The sequence below is a fragment of the Ornithorhynchus anatinus genome, chromosome 1 (assembly GCF_004115215.2).
Source record: "Ornithorhynchus anatinus isolate Pmale09 chromosome 1, mOrnAna1.pri.v4, whole genome shotgun sequence".
Classification (NCBI taxonomy): domain Eukaryota; kingdom Metazoa; phylum Chordata; class Mammalia; order Monotremata; family Ornithorhynchidae; genus Ornithorhynchus; species Ornithorhynchus anatinus.
The window spans coordinates 148,883,837-148,906,458 of record NC_041728.1 but is presented as its reverse complement, the minus strand read 5'-3'; the positions used below and the strand labels follow the sequence as shown (position 1 = coordinate 148,906,458).

The following is a 22,622-nucleotide window of genomic DNA, read 5'->3' as shown; positions in this document are numbered from 1 at the left end:
GAGAAGTTAAGTGACTTGCCCAAGGTCACACAGCTGACTAGAGGCTTGAGCGCTTACCATGTGCAGAGCACTGTACTAAATGCTTGGAATGTACAATTCGGCAACAGATAGAGACAATCCCTGTCCAACGACGGGATCATGATCTTGGAATGCATATTACTTAGTTGAATTACTGAATTCCTGTAAGAGTGATAAGGATATGACATGGTCTTCAGAACACCATTTACCAATAATAATAACTGTAGTATTTGTTAAGCACTTACTATGTGTCATGGACTGTACTAATCACTGGGGTAGATACAAGGCAACCTGGTTGAACACGGTTCTTGTCCCGTATAGGGCTCACGGTCTTAATCCCCATTTTACAGATGAGGTAACCGAGGCCCAGAGAGTTAAGTGACTTGCCCAAGGCCACATATCAGACAAGTGCTAGAGCAGGGATTAGAACCCAGGTCCTTCTGGCTCATGACTCATAGGCCCATGTCTTTCCACTAGGCCATTATGTAAAAAAATCACCACCAAGCACTTTGTTGATTCTCTGCCTCGTTACCCTAAATTTTCATTTCACTGACTTCTGGCCCTCGGGTAATGATGACACAATCTGCTGAAGAAAATATTTCAAACATTTTTCCCATGGCCAAAAAGCTGATTTGTTTGCTTCTAGGTCTATGGCAAGTGCAAAGCAGTATTTCACCTTAGCAAGCCAAGAAGAATTCTGCATCTGCTAGCCTATAACTGCACCCTCCGCCCTGGTAAGGAATGCTTTTGGATTTCTTTATTTTCGTGAAGGACAGCAAAATAGTACCTAAAGCCTAGACTATCCCTCTCCACCGCCTCCTTGCTAAGCAGCCTGGCTCAGTGGAAAGAGTCTGAGTTTGGGATTCAGAGGTCATGGGTTCTAATCCCGGCTCCGCCGCTTGCCAGCTGAGTGTCTTTAGGCAAGTCACTTCACTTGTCTGTGCCTCTGTGCCTCAGTCACCTCATCTGTAAAATGGGGATTAAAACCGTGAGCCCCAAGTGGGACAACCTGATCACCTCGTATCCTCCGAGCGCTTAAAACAGTGCTTTGCACATAGTAAGCGCTTAACAAATACCAATATTTTTTTAAGCTCTTCCTTAGGCAAAATTCTTGTTGATTTCCAAAAGCGATGTTTGTGTAAAAGATAAATACAGGTTGGGAAATAAATCAAGGTATGACCGCTGTATATTTTCCTAGAACATCTTATCTCTTTGGTATGCCTGGCAAGCTCCAGGAATCGGGTGGTCTGATGTTTTCGATCGGCCATTCAGAGTCAGTATCCTTTCTGCTCTCTGACCTTTTCAGTCCTGCAAATAGTACACATACACATAGAGGGAGGGAGAGAGAGAGAGAGAGAGAGCACGTGCATTCCCAGTTGTTGGTCTTCTCTTTCTTATCCTGAATTAGTAATTCTTCAACTCGCCCAGATTTCCCAGCAGTAACTCAAGAGGAGATCTCCTGCCTTCTCTCAAAATCCACTCCCTCCGCCTATGCCTCTGAACATTATGGAATCCCCTTGCACATTATGAAGGCTCTTGTCCCCTCCCCTTCTTCTCTCCCCCACCACCAGCTTCAATTGCTTACTCTCCAATGACTTCTTCCTCACTGCTTTCAAGGATGCTCATGTCTCCCCGATCCTAAAAAACCCCCTCCCTTGACCCGACGGTTCCCGCCAGTTATCACCCCATCCCTCTCCTACCATACCTATCTAAACCCCTTGAGTGAGTTGTCTGTCCCTGCTGTCTCCACTTCCTCTCCTCCAATTCTTTCTTTGACCCCCTCCAATCTGGCTTCTGCCCCTTCACCCCACAGAAACTGCCCTCTCAGAAGTTACCAGTGATCTCCTTCTTGCAAAATCCAATGGCCCCTACTCCATCCTCATCCTCCTCACCTCACCTGCCTTTGACACTGTCAATCACCCCTTCTCCTGGAAACCTTAACTTCATTGACACTGTCTTCTCTTGGTTCTCCCCCCCTTCTCTCTGGCCTCTCCTTCTCAGCCTCTTTTGTGGGCTTCTTCTCTGTCCCCCACCTGCTAACTATGGGAGTCCCTCAAGCCTAGATACTGGGTCCCCTTCGATTCTCCATCTACACCCACTCCCTTGGAGAACTCATTCACTCCCACGACTTCAGCCACCACTGTCTATGCAGTCGATTTCCAAATTTCCATTTCCGACCCTGACCTCTCTCCTCTGCAATCTCACATTTCCTCCTGCTTTCAGGACATCTCCCCTTGGATGTCCCAAAGACACCAAAAACTTAGCAAGACCAATAGAGAATTCCTTATCTTCCTACCCAACCCCTGCCCTCCCCGCTGACTTTCCCCTCACTGTGGACGGCACCAACCATCTGTAGGATGCTAAAAGCTGCAGCAGAGAAGCAGCTTAGCTTAGTGGATAGAGCTCAGACCTGGGACTCAGAAGATCCTGGATTCAAATCCCTGCTCTGCCACATGTCTGCTGTGTGACCTTAGACAAGTCACTTCCAATCCATCACCAAACCCTGCCGGTCTCACCTTTATAATATCGCCAAGATCTGCCCTTTCCTCTCCACCCAAATGGCTGTCTTACTGGTACAGGCTCTCATAATATCCCGGCTGGATTATTGTGTCAACCTCCTCTCTGATCTCCCTTCCTCCTGTCTCTCCCCGCTCCAGTCTATTCTTCATTCCCGCTACCCGGATCATCTTCCTGCAGAAATGTTCTGGGCATGTCACTCTCCTTCTTAAAAACCTCCAGTGGTTTTCTATCGACCTCCACACGAAACAAAGACTCCTCACTCTAGGCTTCAAGGCTCTCCATCACCTTGCCCCCTCCTATCTCTCCTCCCTTCTCTCTTTCTATTGCCCACCCCGCACACTCCGCTCCTCTGCTGCCCACCTCCTCACCGTCCCCCGTTCTCGCCTATCTCGTCGTCGACCCCTGGCCCACATCCTCCCGCTGTCCTGGAATGCCCTCCCTCCTCACCTTCGCCAAACTAACTCTCTTCCCCTCTTCAAAGCCCTACTGAGAGCTCACCTCCTCCAAGAGGCCTTCCCAGACTGAGCTTCCCCTTTTCCCTCTGCTCCCTCTGCTGCCTCTCTGCCCCCCCCTTCTCCCCTCAGCTGAGCCCCCTTTACCCCCCTTTCCCTCTGCTCCTCCCCCCCTTCCTCTCCCCTCAGCACTGTGCTCATTTGCTCATTTGCATATATTTTTATTATCCTATTCATTTTGTTAATGAGGTGTACATCCCCTTGATTCTATTTACTGCTATTGTTTTTGTCTGTCTGACTCCCCCAGTTAGACTGTAAGCCCATCAGTGGGCATGAATTGTCTCTATCTGTTGCTGAATTGTACATTACAAGCACTTAGTACAGTGCTCTGCACATAGTAAGCGCTCAATAAATACTATTGAATGAATGAATGTATTCTCTTGGCCTCAGTTATCTCATCTGTAAAATGGGAATTAAGACTGTGAGCCCCCCATGGATCAGGGGCTCGATTCCCTTGTATCCACTCCAGTGCTTAGTACAATGCTTGGCGCAATTATTGTTATTATTATTAGTTTTTATTAATATGTTAGGGAAATATGGCAATTTAGCTTTTTCCTTCCCCATAGGATGTGTGTCACTGTTCACGTGGAACCAGGATCAGGATTTTGAAGTCTCCCATTTATTTTGCAAAAACAGTTTCTCAGAAGGAAATTGCCTCTACGTGTCCTGACTGCCCAACCCCCATCTCAACGACGGACAGCTCTGTCCTTGCTGCGGCTACCGAATCGCTTGCCAAATTAAACGCAGAGAATACGACGTCTAAATATTCTCTCGTCAAAATCACCAAAGCGTCGATGCAGGTAGGGTTGGAAATAGAAACGCTGCAAGGTCTCTGTCAGATGACCTGAATGAAAATCTCTATAAACCGTAACCACCGTGACTCAGTTGCTTTGAGGTGAGTTGAAAAGCTAATGAAAAGATATTGATGCTGGAAAGTTCATTCCCAACTCAGAGGATGAATGAAAAGAGGAAGACCCCCTCTAGGCGGTAAGCTCGCTGTGGGCAGGGAATGAGTCTGTTTATTGTTGAACTGTACTCTCCCAAGTGCTTAGTAAAGTCCTCTGCACACAATAAATGCTCGATAAATATGACTGAATGAATGAAAGGAAGAAAAAAAGAAAGGTCACACTGTTCCTTCAAGTCATGCTTTGTTACCCTTAGAATTCTAGGCCAATAATGGGATTTCTTCATTTTCTGAGCATTAGTTTCTTTGGGGGGCAGGGAAAGAAGGCAACTTTTTAGCCTATACTATTCTCTACTGGTAGCTTTGTAAAATAATTGCTCAAGGTACCAAGGTAACATATTTTCCCAAAACAAGATCCATTAGTTCAATTATATTTTGATTCATTACACTCTGTCCATCCAATTCCAGTTCAATGGAATAAGAATAATCATATTTACTCATACATGAAGAATAGACTAACCCTAACCCCACCCCCAGAATTTTGAGAATCAGTAGTAATAACACTCCTCTGTACACAGTAAGTGCTCGATAAGTATGACTGAATAAATAATAACAATGATTGCAGAATGTTTTAAATATGACTAACACTGTCCTAAGCCCTGGGGTAGGTACAAGTTATTCAGGTTAGATTTGGTCTATGGCTCACAGTTTAAGGAAATAAATATTCTTTTTGTAAGCAGTGTTAGCGGCCCACATCAGGGATAATAATATCATAATCGTCATAATCGTGGCACTTAAACGTTTGTCATGTGTCAGCCAGTATACTAAGAGCTGGGATAGATACGGCACAGTCAAGACAAAGATCCTGTCCCACATGGAGCTGACAGTGTAAATAAGAAGGACAACAGGAATCAAATCCCCATTTTACTAATGAGGAAACAGACACAGAGAGGTTAAGTGACTTGTCCAAGCAGAACTAAGATTAGAACCCAGATCTCCGGACTCCCAAACCTGTGTTCTACCTGCTAGGCAGTAGGGTAGGGTCAGATGCCCCAGATAGAGATGGGGCAGCAGGAGTTTCCTCTTCGAAAGCATAAACGTTCCTAGACGAGATAAGGAGAGGAAGGGATGTGGTATGCAGCAACTTGGGGAGTGTAAGAGATGACATCTCCAGGGCCTTTTAACCTTTCTCTTCTTTCTCCTCTGCTTACTTTCTCTTCTTTTTTTTCCTCTCTCTTGCCCTGCTATATTTTCCGCTTGCTAGATTCAATTCCCCGCATAATAGTTCCTCCCCTGTTTAGGGTTTGCAAAAGTTACGTAAAAAATGGGCCATTTATGTAATTAGAGTTTTCCCAAAGGATATCAATGTCCTTTTATGAAGTAGACATTTATTCCAAAAAGTTGAACTGAATTGTTGCTGAAAGAAGGCAGATTTTTGATTTAGTGAGCATCTCTGGCATTATCTAACCTATTTAACAGCGGTCTCACATGACAACTAGGAGACACGGCACTCTGCTGTCAGGGCTAGAGAGAGAGACACTGAGGTGATCAGGGTGGGGGTCGGCTGTGACCTCTCCCTAGCCAGAACAATGCTTGGCCTATCATCAATCAATCGATAGTATTTATTCAATAGTATTTATTGAGCGCTTACTCTGTAAAGAGCACTGTACTAAGCGCTTTGAATGAACAAGTCGGCAACAGATAGAGAGAGTCCCTGCCCTCTGACGGGCTTACAGTCTAATCGGGGGAGACAGGCAGACAAGAACAATGGCAATAAATAGAGTCAAGGGGAAGAACATCTCGTAAAAACAATGGCAACTAAATAGAATCAGGAATTTACTGAGTGTTTACTATGTGCAGAGCACTGTACTAAGCACTTGGAAGAGTACAATATAACAGAATTAGGGAACACATTTCCTGCCCATAGTGAGCTTGCAGTCTAGAGGAACTGGCTTAATAAACCAAATACTGGCGTACAGTAAGTGCTTAACAAATGCCATAATCATCTTCATCATCATCAAATTATCCAGTGATATATGGTTTTCATTCCAGAATTCACAAGGTTTTTGATTCTTACTCAGGGAGGTGCTTAAATAATGCTCCTTTATTTCTAGTGATTAATAATAGTAATAATGATAATAATGATGATGATGATGGTATTAAGTGCTTACTATGTGTCCAGCACTGTTCTAAGTGCAGGGGTAGATACAGTCTAATCAGGTTGGACACAGTCCCTGTCCCACGTGGGGCTCACAGTCTTCATCCCCATTTTACAGATGAGTTAACTGAGGCCCAGAGAAGTGAAGTGATTTGCCCAAGGTCACACACTAAGCCCTCCTCTCCTTTTCTCCCACTTCCTTCTGTGCCGCTCTTACTTGCTCCTTCATTCATCCTACCTTCCATCCCCACAGCACATATGCATATATTTGTATATATCGGTAATTTATTTATTTATATATTTATAATGTTGGTATTTGTAAAGCGCTTACCATGTGCAGAGCACTGTTCTAAGCGCTGGGGTAGATACAGGGTAATCAGGTGGTCCCACGTGAGGCTCACAGTCTTAATCCCCGTTTTCCAGATGAGGGAACTGAGGCACAGAGAAGTGAAGTGACTTGCCCACAGTCACACATCTGACAAGTGGCAGAGCCGGGATTCGAACTCATGACCTCTGACTTCCAAGCCCGGGCTCTTTCCATTGAGCCACGCTGCTTTGTTAACATCTGTCTCCCCCTCTAGACTGTGAGCTCGTGGTGGGCAGGAATGCATCTATTTGTTGTTATCGTACAGTGCTCTGCACACGGTAAGCGCTCAATGAATTCAAATGAATGAATGAATGAATGAAAACTTGGTTCATTTCCCAGCCCCTAAGCGAAACAATCTAAAAATTGTCTAGTTGCTGAATGTGATTTTCTTCGGCCACATTGGACCCTTCCGCAGACACTAATCTCCAACTGCCTCTCCCATCCCCACACGGGAACAACTGGAGGGGACTGAAGGCAGACGGAGCTCACCAAAGCCTGCAATGCTGGGACGAATGACGGGGTTCTGGGCCCCGGCTTCCTGCTCTGGGATATGGAGTGAGGACCCTTTTATTGACTAGGGCAAGGAGCACCAGGATCAGCCAGGGCTTTAAGAAACGGGGGGAGGGGTTAGAACCACTTTTGGCCCAAGCAAAGAGTGCAGATTTCACTGCTGCTGTCATATATGAGGAGCTTTTTTGATCTCTGCCTCAAATTCCTCTCCTCCAATTCTTTCCTCGATCCCCTCCAATCTGGCTTCCGTCCCCTTTGCTCCACAGAAACCGCCCTCTCAAAGGTCTCCAAATCCAGTGACCTCTACTCCATCCTAATCCTCCTCAACCTTTCAACTGCCTTCGACACTGTCGACCACCCCCTTTTCCTGGAACCGACCACCCCCTTCTCCTGGAAACATTACCCAACCTTCACTTCACTGACACTGTCTTCTCCTGGGTCTCCTCTTATCTCTCTGGCCGCTTATTCTCAGTCTCCCTCCTCCGCCTCCCACACCCTAACTGTAGGGTTCCCTCAAGGTTCAGTTCTCAGTTCCCATCTATTCTCCATCTACACCCACTCCCTTGGAGAACTCAGTCTCTCCCAAGGCTTCAATTACCACCTCTATACAGATGATAACTAAATCTACATCTCCAGCCCTGACCCCTCTCCCTCTCTGCAGTCTTGTATTTCCTCTTGCCTTCAAGACATCTCTACTTGGATGTCCTGCTGCCACCTCAAGCTTAACATGTCCAAAACAGAACTTCTTATCTTCCCACTCAAACCTTGACCTACCCCTGACTTTCCCGTCACTGAAGACGGCACCACCATCCTTCCCGCTCACAAGCCTGTTACCTCAGTGTTCTCCTTGACTCCTCTCTGTCATTCAAGCCACCTATTCAGCCCATCACTAAATCCTGTCAGTTCCATCATCAGGACATTGCTAAAATTCACCCTTTCCTCTCCATTCAAACTGCTACCATGGTAATACAATCACTCATCCTATCCCTCCTGGATTACTGCTTCAGCCTCCTTACTGACCTCCTAGGTCCCTCTTCTCCCCACTCCAGTCCATACTTCTTCCTGCTGCCTGGATCATTTTTCTACAGAAACATTCAGGACATGTTTCTTCACTCCTCAAGAAACTCCAGTGGTTTCCCATCCACCTCTGCATCCAACAAAAACTTCTCACCGTTGGCTTTTAAGCAGTCGATTCCCTTGCCCCCTCCTACCTCACCTTGCTAGTCTCCTACTATAATCCAGCCCACACACTTTGTTCCTCTAATGCTAACCTTCTCACTGTGCCTCGAACTCGTCTATCTTGCCACCGACCCCTCAAAAGAGCCTGGGCTTCCGAGTCAGAGGTCATGGGTTCGACTCCCGGCTCTGCCACTTGTCAGCTGTGTGACTGTGGGCAAGTCACTTAACTTATCTGTGCCTCAGTCACCTCATCTGTAAAATGGGGATTAACTGTGAGCCTCACATGGGACACCCTGATTACCCTGTATCTACCCCAGCACTTAGAACAGTGCTCTGCACATAGTAAGTGCTTAACAAATACCAACACTATTATTATTATCTAGCCTGGAATGTCCTCTCTCCTCAAATCTGCCAGACAAATTATTCTCCCCCCTTCTGAGGACTTATTGAAGGCACACCTCCACAAGAGGCCTTCCCTAAGCCCCTCTTTGCTCTTCTCCCACTCCCTTCTGCGCCTCCCTGACTTGCTCCCTTTGCTCATCCCCCTATTCTTAGCCCCACATCACTCATATACAGATCTGTCTATTTATATTAATGTCTATCTCCCCGCCTCTAGACTGTAAGCTCACTGGGAGCAAGAAATGTGTCTGTTTATTGTTGTAGTCTCCCAAGACCTTAGTCCAGTGCTCTGCACATAGTAAGTGCTCAATAAATATGATTGAGTTAATTGATAGATCTCTCATTTGTGTTCTTTGTGCTCTGCTCATAGTATGCGCTTTATAAGTACCACTGATTAATGGATTTTCTTTCTTTCTCATTTTCATGCAACAGTGGGTGTTTGGGCCTAGCTACTTTGTGGAATATTTGGTTAGAGAGATGCCATGCAGCAGGTCCCCGTCGGATCCTTGCAGGTGTTCGCTCCATTGCAACGACCCTGACGTAAGTAGTTTGCACTCAAATGAGTCCAGTCCATCAGGCTGCAAGGCATGACTTGCAAACTAAGAATGATAATGGATCCCTGGAGCTGAGGAGAAATGTTGTCAATTGATGGAAATATTGAGCATGCCTTCCTAAGGTTCTCAGGTACCCAGACTGTGAGCAGAAACCTAACCTGGTTGGCTGACCCCTAGAGAAATAATGGACCTTGGAAGGACAGAACAGCACATGGTTGTACACCAGAGGCCCTCAAGTAATAACGGATGATGGAAGTCAGAAGGATGAGTGGTTGAAGGATGAATAGACGAGTCAAAAGGACCTGGGTTCTAATTCCAGCTCCGCCACTTCCCTGCTGTGTGAACTTGGGCAAGTCGCTTCACTTCTCTGGGCCTCAGTTACCTCATCTATAAAACGGGGATTAAGATTGTGAGCCCCACATGGGACAGGGGTTGTGCCCAACCCAATTATCTTGCATCCATCCCAGTGCTTAGAACAGTGCCTGGAACATAGTAAGTGCTTATCAAATGCCAGTATTATTATTATTATTGTTACTATTATGATAGAGTTTATGATGAGGAGAGAGTTGAAATCTGAAACTGCCACTCTCCAAACTTCAGTCACTGCTTAACTCCCTGAGGAAGGCCAATTCCAACTGAGTACCAATGATGTTGGTCGTAGGGAGATTTGTAATGGTGAAAGCATGTGTATTCCAGCAGGCTACTCACCAAAACCCCCCTCAGTTTTGTTTTTTTACAGGTGCTTTTAGAGTTCTACGATTGAAGCTTCCCTATAGGGTAACTGTGGTATTTGTTGAATGCTTACTAAGTACCAAGCATTGTTCTAAGCATTGGGGCTGACACGAGATCCTGCATGGGGCTCACAGACTAAGTAGGAGGGAGAAGAGGTATTGAATGCCCATTTTACAGATAAGGGAACTGAGGCACAGAAAAATTAAAGAGTGAAGTAAGGACTGGAGGGGAAGAAATAGGAGGCAGGGAGGTCAGCGAGGAGGCTGATGAAGAAGTCAAGTTGGGATATGACAACTGGATCAGCATGGCAGCAATTTAGATAGAGAGGAAGGGGTGGATTCTATAAATGTTATAAAGGTAGAAGTGACAGGATTTGGTGAGAAATTGAGTATGTGGGTTGAATGAGCAAGGGGAGCCGAGGATAACACCAAGGTTATAGCCTTGTGAGACGGGGAGGATGGTGGGGCTGTCTACAAGTATGGGAAAGTTTGTGGGAGGACAGGATTTTGGTGGAAAGATGAGGAGTGCTATTTTGGACATGTTTAGTGTGAGGTGTCAGCAGGATATCCAATTAGAGATGTCTCGAAGGCAGGAGGAAGTTAGAGACTGCAGTGGGGAGAGGTCAAGGATGGAGATGTAGATTTGGGAATCCTGTGTAGAGATGGTAGTTGAAGCCATGGGGGCAAATGAGCTCTCCAATAATAATAATAATAATAAAGGTATTTGTTAATCACTTACTATGTGCCAAGCACTGTACTAAGCTCTGGGGTTGGATACAAGCAAATTGGGTTGGACATGTGGGGCTCCAAGGGAATGGTTGCAGATGGAGAATAGGAAGAGACCCAGGACTGAGCCTTGAGGGACTCCCACAGTTAGGGGGTAGGAGGCAAAGGAGGAGCCTGCAGAAAAGATGGAGAATGAACAGCCAGAGAGATAGGAGGAGAACCAGGAGAGGACAGTGTCCATGAAGCCAAGGTTCGACAATGTTTCCAGGAGAAGCGGCTGGTTCACAGTGTCATGGAGAGCTGAGAGGTGAAGGAAGATTAGGATGGAATAAAGGCCATTGGATGGCAAGAAGGAGTTCTTCTTCAGTTCACTACACTTCACTACATTCATCAGTGACCTTAGAGAGAGCAGTTTTCATGGAATGGAGGGGTCAGAGCCAGATTGCAGGGGCTCAAGGAGAGAACTGGAGGAGAGGAGGGGGAGAGGGAGGTGGCAGATGTAAACAGTTCACTTGAGGAGTTAGGAATGGAAAGGGAGGAGGGAGACGGGGTGGTAGCAGGAGGGAATCATGGGGTCAAGGGAGGGGTGTTTAGTTTACGGGATATACACCGAAAGCAGTGGGCAAAGAACCATTGGAGAGTGACCAGTTGAAGATGATGAGCGGAGGGGAAAAAGGAAGGAGAAAGTGGTTTTAATAAGGTGTGAAGGAATGGGGTCAGAGATTCAGGGAGGTTTTGAGAGGAAGAGGGAGATCTCCTCTTGAGATACTGCTGTACATAGTAGAGACAAAGAGGGCAGAGGAGGAGAGTGGGGATGGACAGATGCAGGAAACATTTCAGGGAGATCAGTCTGATGTTTTCAAGTTTTTTCAGTGAAATAGGTGGCAAGGTCATTAAGGGCAAGAGATGGGGAGGTGGAGGCCAGGTGGTTTGAGGTGGGACTTAATAGTCTGAAACAGCTGCCACAGGCTACAGACATGGGAGTCAATAAAGATGGAAAAGTATTATGCTGGACAGGAGAGAGAGCAGAGTTATTGCGGGTGAGGACGAGTTTGAGATGGACCAGGTCAGCCTGATGTTTGGATTTCCCCCAGAAAAGCTCTACGGCTCGAGCCCGGTAAAGAAGGAGGCATTCTGTAGAGATGGTTCAGGGCTGTGGTACAAGAATGATGGAGAGATAGGGGAGCAAAGGGGTTGAGTTCAGTGGAGAGGATAATCATGTTGGTATTTGTTAAGCACTTACTATATGCAGAGTACTGTTCTAAGCGCTGGGGGAGATACAGGGTAATCAGGTTGTCCCACGTGAGGCTCACAGTTCATCCCCATTTTACAGATGAGGGAACTGAGGCCCAGAGAAGTGAAGTGACTTGCCCACAGTCACACAGCTGACAAGTGGCAGGGCCGGGATTCGAACCCACGAACTCTGACTCCCAAGCCCGGGCTCTTTCCACTGAGCCACGCTGATGGAGTTGAGGGTGTGGATTTGGTCGACAAGAGAAAGTAGGTTGGATATGGAGATGAATAAGGTGTGATGACTGGGGAAAATTGGATGGGGTCAAAAATCAGAAGTCTCTGCCAGGGAACAGGACAGTACAGTAACTAGAGATGATGATGTCAGTCATGTGTCTAAATTGGAGAGTGGGTGAGACGAGGCAGAGCAGGTGGGTGGTAGAGTTGAAAAGAAAGAGGAAATGGGCAGCTAGAAGACTGTTTGGAATGACCACATGGATTTTGAAGTCACCAAGGATCAGTGTAGGGATGGGGAAAGGGGACAAGCACAAATCATTACGAAGACAAAGACAACAAAAATAGAATCATGAGTTTGTATTTTTACCAAAAAACGTTCTGACTCTCTGAGCCTGAATATTTCAGAGCAATATACAGTTGAAACACTTTAAGCCACGGTCCCGTAGAGTATAGAGAGCACTAGGATAATATAGTAGTAATAATGGTAATATTTGTGGAATGTCCAACCACTCTGCTGAAACCTGGGGTAGATACAATACAATCAGATCAGACACGTGGGACCTGTAGTCTAAGCAGGGAGAGAGAACAAGAATTAATCCCCATTCCTCAGATGGAGAAACTGACCTAAAAAAGATGTTAGGTGACTTCCCCAATGTCATAGGACAGGCAAGTGACAGAACTGGATTTAGAACCCTGCTCTCCTGACTCCTGGTCTCATGCTCTCTACGAGGTTCTGTTCCTGAATGACCAAGTTTTCTGAAATACGTTTCTTTTTTTTTCAGCCGGTTGGTCTTTGTGTGGGTTCTGTGAGTCAAGATGGTGAGGAGAAGTCTGTCTCAGCATCCTGTAATTTCTTTGGAAAACAGGTATTGTTCATTTGCAAAGAAACATTGTAATTTTCATTATGAGAAGCTGGCCATAATCACTTGAAACCCAGTGGAGTGCAAAAAGGGGAGGCAGAGGGCATTTGGAAAGGGAGCTGATCACCACCATCCACTTGTCTACTGTGTGACCTTGGACAAGTCACTTCAGGCAACTCCAACTCTCTCCTGGACCCCTTCCAATCTGGTTTCCGTCCCCTCCACTCTACCGAGACTGATCTCTCAAAGATCACCCACGACCTCCTCCTTGCCAAATCCAATGGCTCCTACTCTATCCTAATCCTCCGTGACCTCTCAGCTGCCTTCAACATTGTCGAAGAACCATCCCCTTCTCCTCCACACCTTATCTCACTTTGGCTTCACGGACTCCATCCTCTCCTGGTTCTCCTCTTATCTTTCTGGTCGTTCATTCTCGGTCTCCTTCACGGGCTCCTCCTCCCCCTCCCATCCACTAACTGAAGGGGTTCCTCAAGGGTCAGTTCTCGGTCCCCTTCTGTTCTCCATATATACTCACTACCTGGTGAACTCATTTGCTCCCATGGCTTTAACTATCATCTCTATGCAGATGACACAAATCTAAATCTCCCCTGCCCTCTCCCCCTCCCTTCAGGCTCGTATCTCCTCCTGCCTCCAAGACATCTCTACCTGGATGTCTGCCCGCCACCTAAAACTCAACATGTCCAAAACTGAGCTCCTCATCTTCCCTCCCACACCCTGTCCTCTTCCTGACTTCCCTGTCACTGTGGATGGCACGACCATCCTTCCCGTCTCACAGGCCCGCGAACTCGGTGTCATCCTTGACTCTGCTCTCTCATTCACCCCACACATCCAATCCGTCACCAGGGCCTGCTGGTCTCACCCTTACAATATCGCCAAGATCCGCCCTTTCCTCTCCACCCAAACAGCTGCTGGTACAGGTTCTCATAATATCCTGGCTGGATTATTGTGTCAGCCTCCTCTCTGTTCTCCCTTCCTCCTGTCTTTCCCCACTCCAGTCTATTCTTCCTTCCACTGCCCGGATCATCTTCCTACAGAAACACTCTGGGCATGTCACTCCCCTCCTTAAAAACCTCCAGTTTGCCTATCAACCTCTGCACAAAACAAAAACTCCTCACTCTTGGCTTCAAGGCTGTCCATCACCTTGCCCCCTCCTACCTCACCTCCCTTCTCTCTTTCTACTGCCCACACCACAAGCTTCGCTCCTCTGCCGCTCACCTCCTCACTGTCCTCTTCACGCCTATCCCACCGTCGACCCCTGGCCCACGTCCTCCCACGGTCCTGCAATGCCCTCCCTCCTCACCTCCGCCAAACTCATTCTCTTCCCCTCTTCAAAGCCCTACTGAGAGCTCACCTCCTCCAAGAGGCCTTCCCAGACTGAGCTACCCTTTTCCCTCTGCTCCCTTTGCTCCCTCTCTGCTCCCCCCCCCAGCTCCTCCCACTTCCCCCCTTCACCTCCCCTCAGCTAAGCCCCCTTTCCCTCTGGTCTTCCCCCTCCCCACCCCCAGCACTGTGCTCAGTTGTATATATTTTTTATTACCCTATTTATTTTGTTAATGAGATGTACATCACCTTGATTCTATTTATCGTGATGATGTTGTCTTTTTTTCGTCCATCTGTCTCCCCCGATTAGACTATAAGCCCGTCAGTGGACAGGGATTGTCTCTATCTGTTGCTGAATTGTACATTCCAAGCGCTTAGTACAGTGCTGTGCACATAGTAAGCACTCAATAAATACTATTGAATGAATAAATGAACTTCTCTGTGCCTCAGTTCCCTCATCTGTAAAATGGGGAAAGACAGTGAAGACTGTAAATAATGTAAAGAATTTAAAGACTGTGAGCCCTATGTGGGACGGGGACTGCGTCCAACCCGATTTAACTCCCCTGGTGCTTAGAACAGTGCATGGCACATAGTAAGCACTTAACAAATACCACAATTATTATTATTATTATCATCTTTATTATTATTAGGCTACACTGTTTCCCACTTGTCTGTTCTGTGATCTCGGACAAGTCCCAACTTCTTTGTCCCTCAGCCTCCTCATCTGTACAATGGTGATCATTCATTCATTCATTCAATCGTATTTATTGAACGCTTACTGTACTAAGCACTTGGAATATACAATTCAGCAACAGATAGAGACAATCCCTGCCCAAGAGTAGGCTCACAGTATAAAAGGGGGAGGCAGCAAAACAAAACAAGTAGACAGGCATGAAAACCATCAAAATAGATAAATAGAATCATAGGTATATACACATCATTAATAAAATAGAGTAATAAATAATATATACAAATAGACACAAGTTCTGTCGGGAGGGGGAGGAGTAGAGCAGAGGGAGTGAGTAGGGGCGATGGGGAGGGGAAGAGGGGCAGAGGGAAAGGGAGGGCTCAGTCTTGGAAGGCCTCCTGGAGGAGGTGAGCTCTCAGTAGGGCTTGGAAAGGGGAAAGAGAGCTACTTTGGTGGACGTGAGGAGGGAGGGCATTCCAGGTCAGAGGTAGGACGTAGGCCAGGGGTCGACGATGGGACAGGGGAGAACGAGGCCCAGTGAGGAGGTTAGTGGTGGCAGAGGAGCGGAGTGTACAGACTGGGCTGTAGAAGGAGAAAAGGGAGGTGAGGTAGGAGGGGGAAAGGGGATGGAGAGCTTTGAAGCCAAGAGTGAGGAGTTTATGTTTTGTGTGGAGTTGATAGGCAACCACTGGAGGTTTTTGAGGAGGGGAGTGACATGCCCAGAGTGTTTCTGTAGGAAAATAATCTGGGCAGCGAAGTGAAGTATAGACTGAAGCAGGGAGAGACAGGAGGATGGGAGATCAGAAAGGAGGCTGACACAATAACAGTTGGGATTATTGTACCAGCAAGGTAGCAGTTTGGATGGAGAGGAAAGGGCGGATCTTGGCAATATCGTGAAGGTGAGATAGGCAGGTTTTGGTGATGGATTGGATGTGTGGGGTGAATGAGAGAGCGGAGTCAAGGATGACTCCGAAGTTGTGGGCTTGTGAGACGGGAAGGAGGGTAGTCTCGCCTACAGTGATGGGAAATTCAGGGAGAGGACAGGGTTTGGAAGGGAAGATAAAGTGCTCAGTCTTGGATGTGTTGAGTTTTAGGTGGTGGGCAGAGATCCAGATGGAGGTGTCCTAAAGGCAGAGGAGCCTGAAGGGATGGAGTGAGAACAGGGGAGGAGATGTAGCTTTGGGTGTCATTTGTGAAGAGATCATAGTTAGAGCCATGGGAGCAAATGAGTTCACCAAGGGAGTGAGAACAGATGGAGAACAGAAGGGGACCAAGAATTGACCCTTGAGGAACCCCTACATTTAGTGGATGGGATGGGGAGGAGGAGCCCGCGTAGGAGACCGAGAATGAACGGCCAGAGAGATAGAAGGAGAACCAGGAAAGGACGGAGTTCATGAAGCCAAGGTTGGCTAATGTGTTGAGGAAAGGGGATGGTTGACAGTGTCAAAGGCAGCTGAGAGGTCGAGGAAGATTAGGATGGAGTAGGAGCCATTGAATTTGGCAAGAAGGAGGTCATTGTTGACTTTTGAGAGGGCATTTTCGGGGGAGTGGAGGGGATGGAAGCCAGATTGGAGGGGGTCCAGGAGAGTTAGAGTTGAGGAAATCGAAGCAGCTAGTGCAGATGACTCACTCTAGGAGTTTGGAAAGGAAGGGTAGGAGGGAGATAGGGCAATAACTGGAAGGGGCAGTGGGGAGACATGGGCATGTTTGAAGGCAGAGGGGAAGAAGCTGTTGGAGAGTGAGTGGTTAAAGATGGAAGTTAAGGAGGGGAGGAGGGCAGGGGTGAGAGTTTTTATAAGATGAGCGGGAATGGGGTCCGAAGCACAGGTGGAGGGGGTGGCATTAGCGAGGAGGGAGGAGATCTCCTCTAAGGATACTGCTTACTGCTGGGAAGGATGGGAAGGTAGAGGAGAGGGTTGAGAGCAGGAGGGATGGATAAGGGAGGAGGGGTGACTTTGGGGAGCTCAGACCTGATGGTGTTAATTTCCTAATGAAGTAGGTAGCTAGATCGTTGAGGGTGAGGGATGGAGGAGGGGGAGGAAGAGGGAGCCTGAGGAGGGAGTTAAATGTCCGGAACAGCTGAAGGGGGTGATGGGCACGGGTGTCAATAAGGGAAGAAAAACAGTTTTGCCTGGCAGAGGAGAGGGTAGAGTTAAGGCAGGAAAGGATAAATATAAAGTGAACAAGGTTGGCTTGGAGTTTAGATTTTCACTAGCAGCGTTCAGCAGCTCGAGCATAAGAGTGAAGGAGGCGGACAGAAGCAGTGATCCAGAACTGTGGCTTACTGGTGCGAGAGTGACGGAGAGAAAGGGGAGCAAGAGAGTTGAGATGAGTAGAGAGGGTGGATTTGAGAGCAGCAATCTGGTCATCGAGAGTGGGTAGAGAAGATAGGGAAGTAAGGTGGGGTGTGATGCTTTGGGAGAGATGGATGAGGTCGAGACAGCAGAGGTCTCTGTGGGGGAGTAATTCAGATTTACAGGGGGGAGGAGTGTGAGAGAGGAGGCAGGTGATTAGATTAGAGAGAGGGATTTCAGAGTTGGTAAGGGTGGAGATAGTGCAGCGGTAAGAGATGATGAGATCGAGGGTGTGACCAAGTTGGTGAGTGGGCAAGGTGTCAAAGAGTGATAGAAGACAGGCGGCAGAGGAGTCACCAGGTACATCCATGTGGATGTTGAAGTCTCTGAGGATCAGAGTGGGCAGGGAAAAGGAGAAAAGGAAAGTGAGAAAGGGGTCAAGGTGGTTAAAGAAGTTGGACCAGGGGGGTGGTAGATGACGGCTACAAAAATCTGGAGGGGGTCGAGGAGGCAAATAATACGGGCTTCAAAGGAGGGGAAGGAGAGAGAAGGGGGAGGGGGAATAGTGCAAAAGCAGCATTGGGGTGCGAGAAGGAAGCCGACGCCTCCTCCTTTCCCGGTGAGTCTGGGGGAGTGGGAGAAGAAGAGGCCTGCGCTGAAGAGAGCAGAAGAAGAGACCGTGTCCTCTGGGGTGAGCCAGATCTCATTAAGGGCAAGGAGGAGAGAGCGGGAAAAGAACAGGTCAAGGATGAAATAATAATGTTGGTATTTGTTAAGCGCTTGGTAGTTTACTTATAATGGAGCAGGGGTTCCATAGGGCACACTTGGCAGCAGCTGTGGAGGGAGGGGAGAAAGGGGGAAGGGTGTGAGGGGTGGGGAGAGTTTGGATGGGAATGAGATGGCGGGGACCTGGGCGGCGAGAGGGGGATGAAGGGTGGCGATTTGACAGGAGAACTGGGATGGGACGAGGACGGGGAGGAGTGAAGGGAAGGGGTTGGAAGGGAGGGTTTAGGCGTTGGGAGCTGTGCAAGGGGAGAGGGATGAGGGTTAGCGCTGGTACAGAGGGATTCTAGGGAAGGGGTGAGGGAGAGGGGAGGGGGCAGAGGAAAGTGAGGGAAAGAGCTGGGTGGGAGAGGGGAAGGGGACTGAGAGCCCTACATGGGACAAGGGCTGTGTCCAATCCCATTAACTTGTATTTATCCCAGCAATTAGTACAATGCCCGGCACATAATAAGTGCTTAACAAATACTATTTAAAAAAGCAACCGTAAAAATTGTCCTTGTAGATGGTATCTACTAACCCTATTCTTGTACTCTCCCAAGCGCACGGTACCTTGCCCCGCACACGGTAAATGCCATTCACTGATTGATTGAAGTGGCCATTGGCTCCATTTTTCTCCTAACCAGTGGACTCAAAGCTTTCCACTAGGTTGCTCTTTCGGCTCCTTTATTTTTATCTGCTCTCGTCAACTGCTATTCCCAATTCACACTCCTCACTCCACCAGAGATCCCTCTCTGACTGAGCTTTTCTCTCAATCCTTTCACCTTTGACCCATTACTTATACTCTTCCTCACTGCCTGGATGACCCTCCCTTTTCAAATCTTCCAGACCAAATCCTCCCGAAACCTCAGCTCTTTTAGGAAGCTTTCCCTGAGAAATTTTCTTTCATGCAGGTCATGTTATCCCAACAGCCTCCCTCAGCAGAAACAATAAGGATTTAGGAATGTGTTTACATCAATGGATCAAACAATGGCATTTATTGAGCACTTGCTATATGCAGAGCGCTGTACTAAGCGCTTGGGAGAGTGGATAGAACATGGGCGTGGTGGTCAGAAGGTCATGGGTTCTAATCCTGGTCCCACCACTCATGTGCTGTGTGACCTTAGGTAAGTCACTGAACTTCTCGGTGCCTCAGTTACCTCATCTGTAAAATGGGGTTTGAGACTTTGAGCCCCCCATGGGACAGGAACTATTTCCAACCCATTTTGCTTCTATCTACCCCAGAGCTTAGAACTGTGCTTGGCACATAATAAGCACTTAACCAATACCATAATTATCAATGAGCAGGCACATTACCTTCCCATAACGAGCTACAGTCTACGGGGGAGATAGACATTAATATGAATCTTTCTCTACTCTTGCTACTTTCTTTTAAATAGTATTTGCTAAGTACTTACTATTTGCCGGCTCTGTACTAAGCACTGGGGTAGATACGAGCTAACCAGTCCCTGTCCCAAGTGGGGCTCACAGTCTTAATCCCCATTTTACTGAGACATAAAGAGGTGGGGTGACTTGTCCAAGGTCACACAGCAGACAATTGATGAAGTCAAAATCAGAACCCAGGTCCTTCTGACTTCCAGGCCAGCGCTCTATTGACTAGGTCCTCCTACATCCTTCTACCTCACCTTGCTTCTCTCCTTCTACAACCCGGCCCGCCCACTCTGCTCGTCTGGTGCTAAACTTCTCACTGTGCCTCCGTCTCGCCTGTCTCGCTGCCAACCCCTGGCCCACATCCTACGTCTGGCCTGGCACCCCTTCCCTCCTCTAATCCCACAGGCAATTACTCCTCTCTCCACAACCTTCAAAGCCTTACTGAAGGCCCATCTCCTCCAAGAGGCCTTCCCAGACTAAGCCCTACTTTTCCTCATCTCCCACTCCCTTCTGTGGCGTCCCGACTTGCTCCCTTTGCTCTTTCCCATTCTCCCCTCCCCGCAGCATTTGTACACTTATGTAATTTTATCATTATATAATAATGATTATGGTGATGTCTGTTTATTTGTATTGATGTCTGTCTCCCCCACTGTAGACTGTGAGCTCGTTGCGAGCGGAGATTGCCACTCTTTATTGCTGTATTGTACTTTCCCAAACACTTAGTACAGTGCTCTGCACTCAGTAAGTGCTTAGTAATTACGATTGAATGGATAGGCCACACTGTTTCTTTAACCATTCTTGTATTTACCAGTTGTTTCTTTGTTCTTCCTCCTGCTTCCAATCTTTGGAAAGAATCTGCGTCTGTCTGTCTCCCCCATCAGATTGTAAACACTTAAGGGGCAGGGAAAATGCCTTTCCTTCTGCTGAACTTTGCCAACTTTTTAGGACAGTGCTCTACACACAGGCACTCAGTCGATAGTCTAAGTGATTACCTGACTGTCATTTTAGGCTCTGAATCCCCATGTGGGACAGGGACTGTGTTTGATCAGATTGAATTTCATTTCAATGCTTGGCACATAGTAAGTACCTAGTAAACATTATTACTATTATTATTATTTTAGGTTTCTGATCCCAGAAAAGGAAGATCTGGAGCTAGCCATGTTCCTGAGCACCAGCATGAGCACCAGCACGAGCACGGGCACCAGCACGAGCACAAGCATGGGCACGGGCACCAGCACGAGCATGGGCACGAACACCAGCACGGGCACGAGCATGGGCACCAGCATGAGCACGAGCACGGGCACCAGCATGGACACCATCATGAGCACGAGCACGGGCACCAGCACGAACACCAGCACGGGCACCAGCATGAGCACGGACACCATCATGAGCAGGAGCACGGGCACCAGCACGAACACCAGCACGGGCACCAGCATGAGCACGGGCACCAGCATGAGCACGATCACGGGCACCAGCACGAACACCAGCACGGGCACCAGCATGGGCACCAGCACGAACACCAGCACGAGCACCAGCACGGGCACGAGCACGAGCACTGGAACCAAACCCACCCCAGACCCTACCCCGGGCCCCCACACAAGCACCCGCACGGACACCCGCCCAGTCACGATCATTTCTCCAGGAGGCCCCGGAGGCCGGTCGGATCCATTCAGATTCTCCCCGCTTTGGAGAGCGAGCAAGGAGAGGCTTCCCAGCAAGATCCATTCCCGGTTCAGGTGACCTGGACCTACCATCCCGAGGCAGGGCCTCAGGGCTTTCCCAGTGACTGCCCAGTCGTTCTGCAGTTCCCCGAGGAGAGGGCAGAAGGGTGTCCAGGGACCCCCCAGAATGACAACCGCTTGATTCTCCCCTCTTGAAGGGCCAACGAGGCGCCTGGTACTTTAGGCCAGAGAGTAACGAGGAGGCATCCCGCTTCAGCTATGTTCTGGAGAATAAAATCCATTTTCCCGCTCTGACTACGTGTGGACTTGTGTTTGGGTCAAGGTGGCGTCTTGAAGGGACATCTCTTGAGTAGCGACAAGAACTGCCCCTCGCAAACACCCTGGATCCTTTTAATCACTTTCGTGCCGAAACACCAGTAATTGTACATAGACCAAGAAGAAATACCTGGCAGGAAGGTCAATAAACTTCCCCTTCGGCTTAGTTTTTGGGTGGGGATTTAGTGGTATTTATCAAGTGTTTACTCTGTGTCAGGCATTATGCTGAGTTCTCAGACAGTTACACTTCTTCTCCCACTCCCTTCTGTGTCATTCATGCATTTGGATTTGCATTGTTTATTCACCCCTCTCTCAGCCCCACAGCACTTATATACATAACCGTAATTTATCTATATTTACGTCTGCATCCCCTCTCTAAATTATAAGCTTATTGTGAGCAGGGAATGTGTCTGCCAACTCTGTTATACTGTACTCTGCCAAGAGCTTACTATTCATTCATTCATTCATTCAATAGTATTTATTGAGCGTTTACTATGTGCAGAGCACTGTATTAAGCGCTTGGAATGTACAATTCGGCAAAAGATACAGTCCCTGCCCTTTGCTGGGCTTACAGTATGATCGATTAATATGATTGATTAATACAAGCTAATCAGGTTGAACACGGTACACGACCCACATGGGACTCACAGTCTTACTCCCCATTTTACAGAAGAGGTAACTGAGGCCCAGAGTAGTGAAGTGACCTGCCTAAATTCACGCAGCAGTCAAGTGATGGAGTCAGGATTAGAACCCATGTCATTCTGTGTCTCAGGCCCAGACTCTAGCCATTAGACCATGCTGCCTCTTCTAGTTTTACAGGCAGAGTCCACTCTGCTGAAATAGTATTAAATTTCTGGCAGATTTAGGGATGCAGGAAAGGTCAGATGTTTCCGAATCTAGAAACAATGCTTGGAGCAAACAATATGTTGGCTGTTTTTTGTTTTCTTTCTTTCCCGATTCAAATTCAGAAAGGGACGTGAAAATCCCACGTGCATAAGAAGTGTTTGAGAAAAACTGCAGAAGAATATTGAAACATTTTATAAATAGAAAAAGGGAGAAAATAGAGCGAAGCAACTGGAGATGCTTACGCACCCTCTCTTGAGAAAGCAGAAGAAATGGAAGAAACGCATTGAGATGGAAGTTGCTCTTCCTCCTGCTCTCCTCACATTGGATCCTTTTCACTTTTCCCCCCTAAAATGTGATCCCCTCAGCAAGGTTTATGGCAGGGGTTTATGGCAAGAACGTA

General features: G+C 47.6%; 1 protein-coding gene across 1 annotated transcript in view; it reads left to right on the top strand.

The window, feature by feature from the left end:
- Positions 1-21,355, top strand: part of LOC114808101 (fetuin-B-like) — a 29,640-nt gene extending 8,285 nt beyond the window's left edge. Inside the window, exons 3-7 of the mRNA XM_029055612.1 lie at positions 665-752; positions 3,687-3,850; positions 9,000-9,107; positions 12,828-12,911; positions 20,501-21,355. Of these exons, the coding sequence (XP_028911445.1) occupies positions 665-752; positions 3,687-3,850; positions 9,000-9,107; positions 12,828-12,911; positions 20,501-21,256 (1,200 nt within the window). The 3' untranslated portion in view covers positions 21,257-21,355. The remainder of the gene's footprint in view (positions 1-664; positions 753-3,686; positions 3,851-8,999; positions 9,108-12,827; positions 12,912-20,500) is intronic.
- Positions 21,356-22,622: the final 1,267 nt, after the last annotated feature.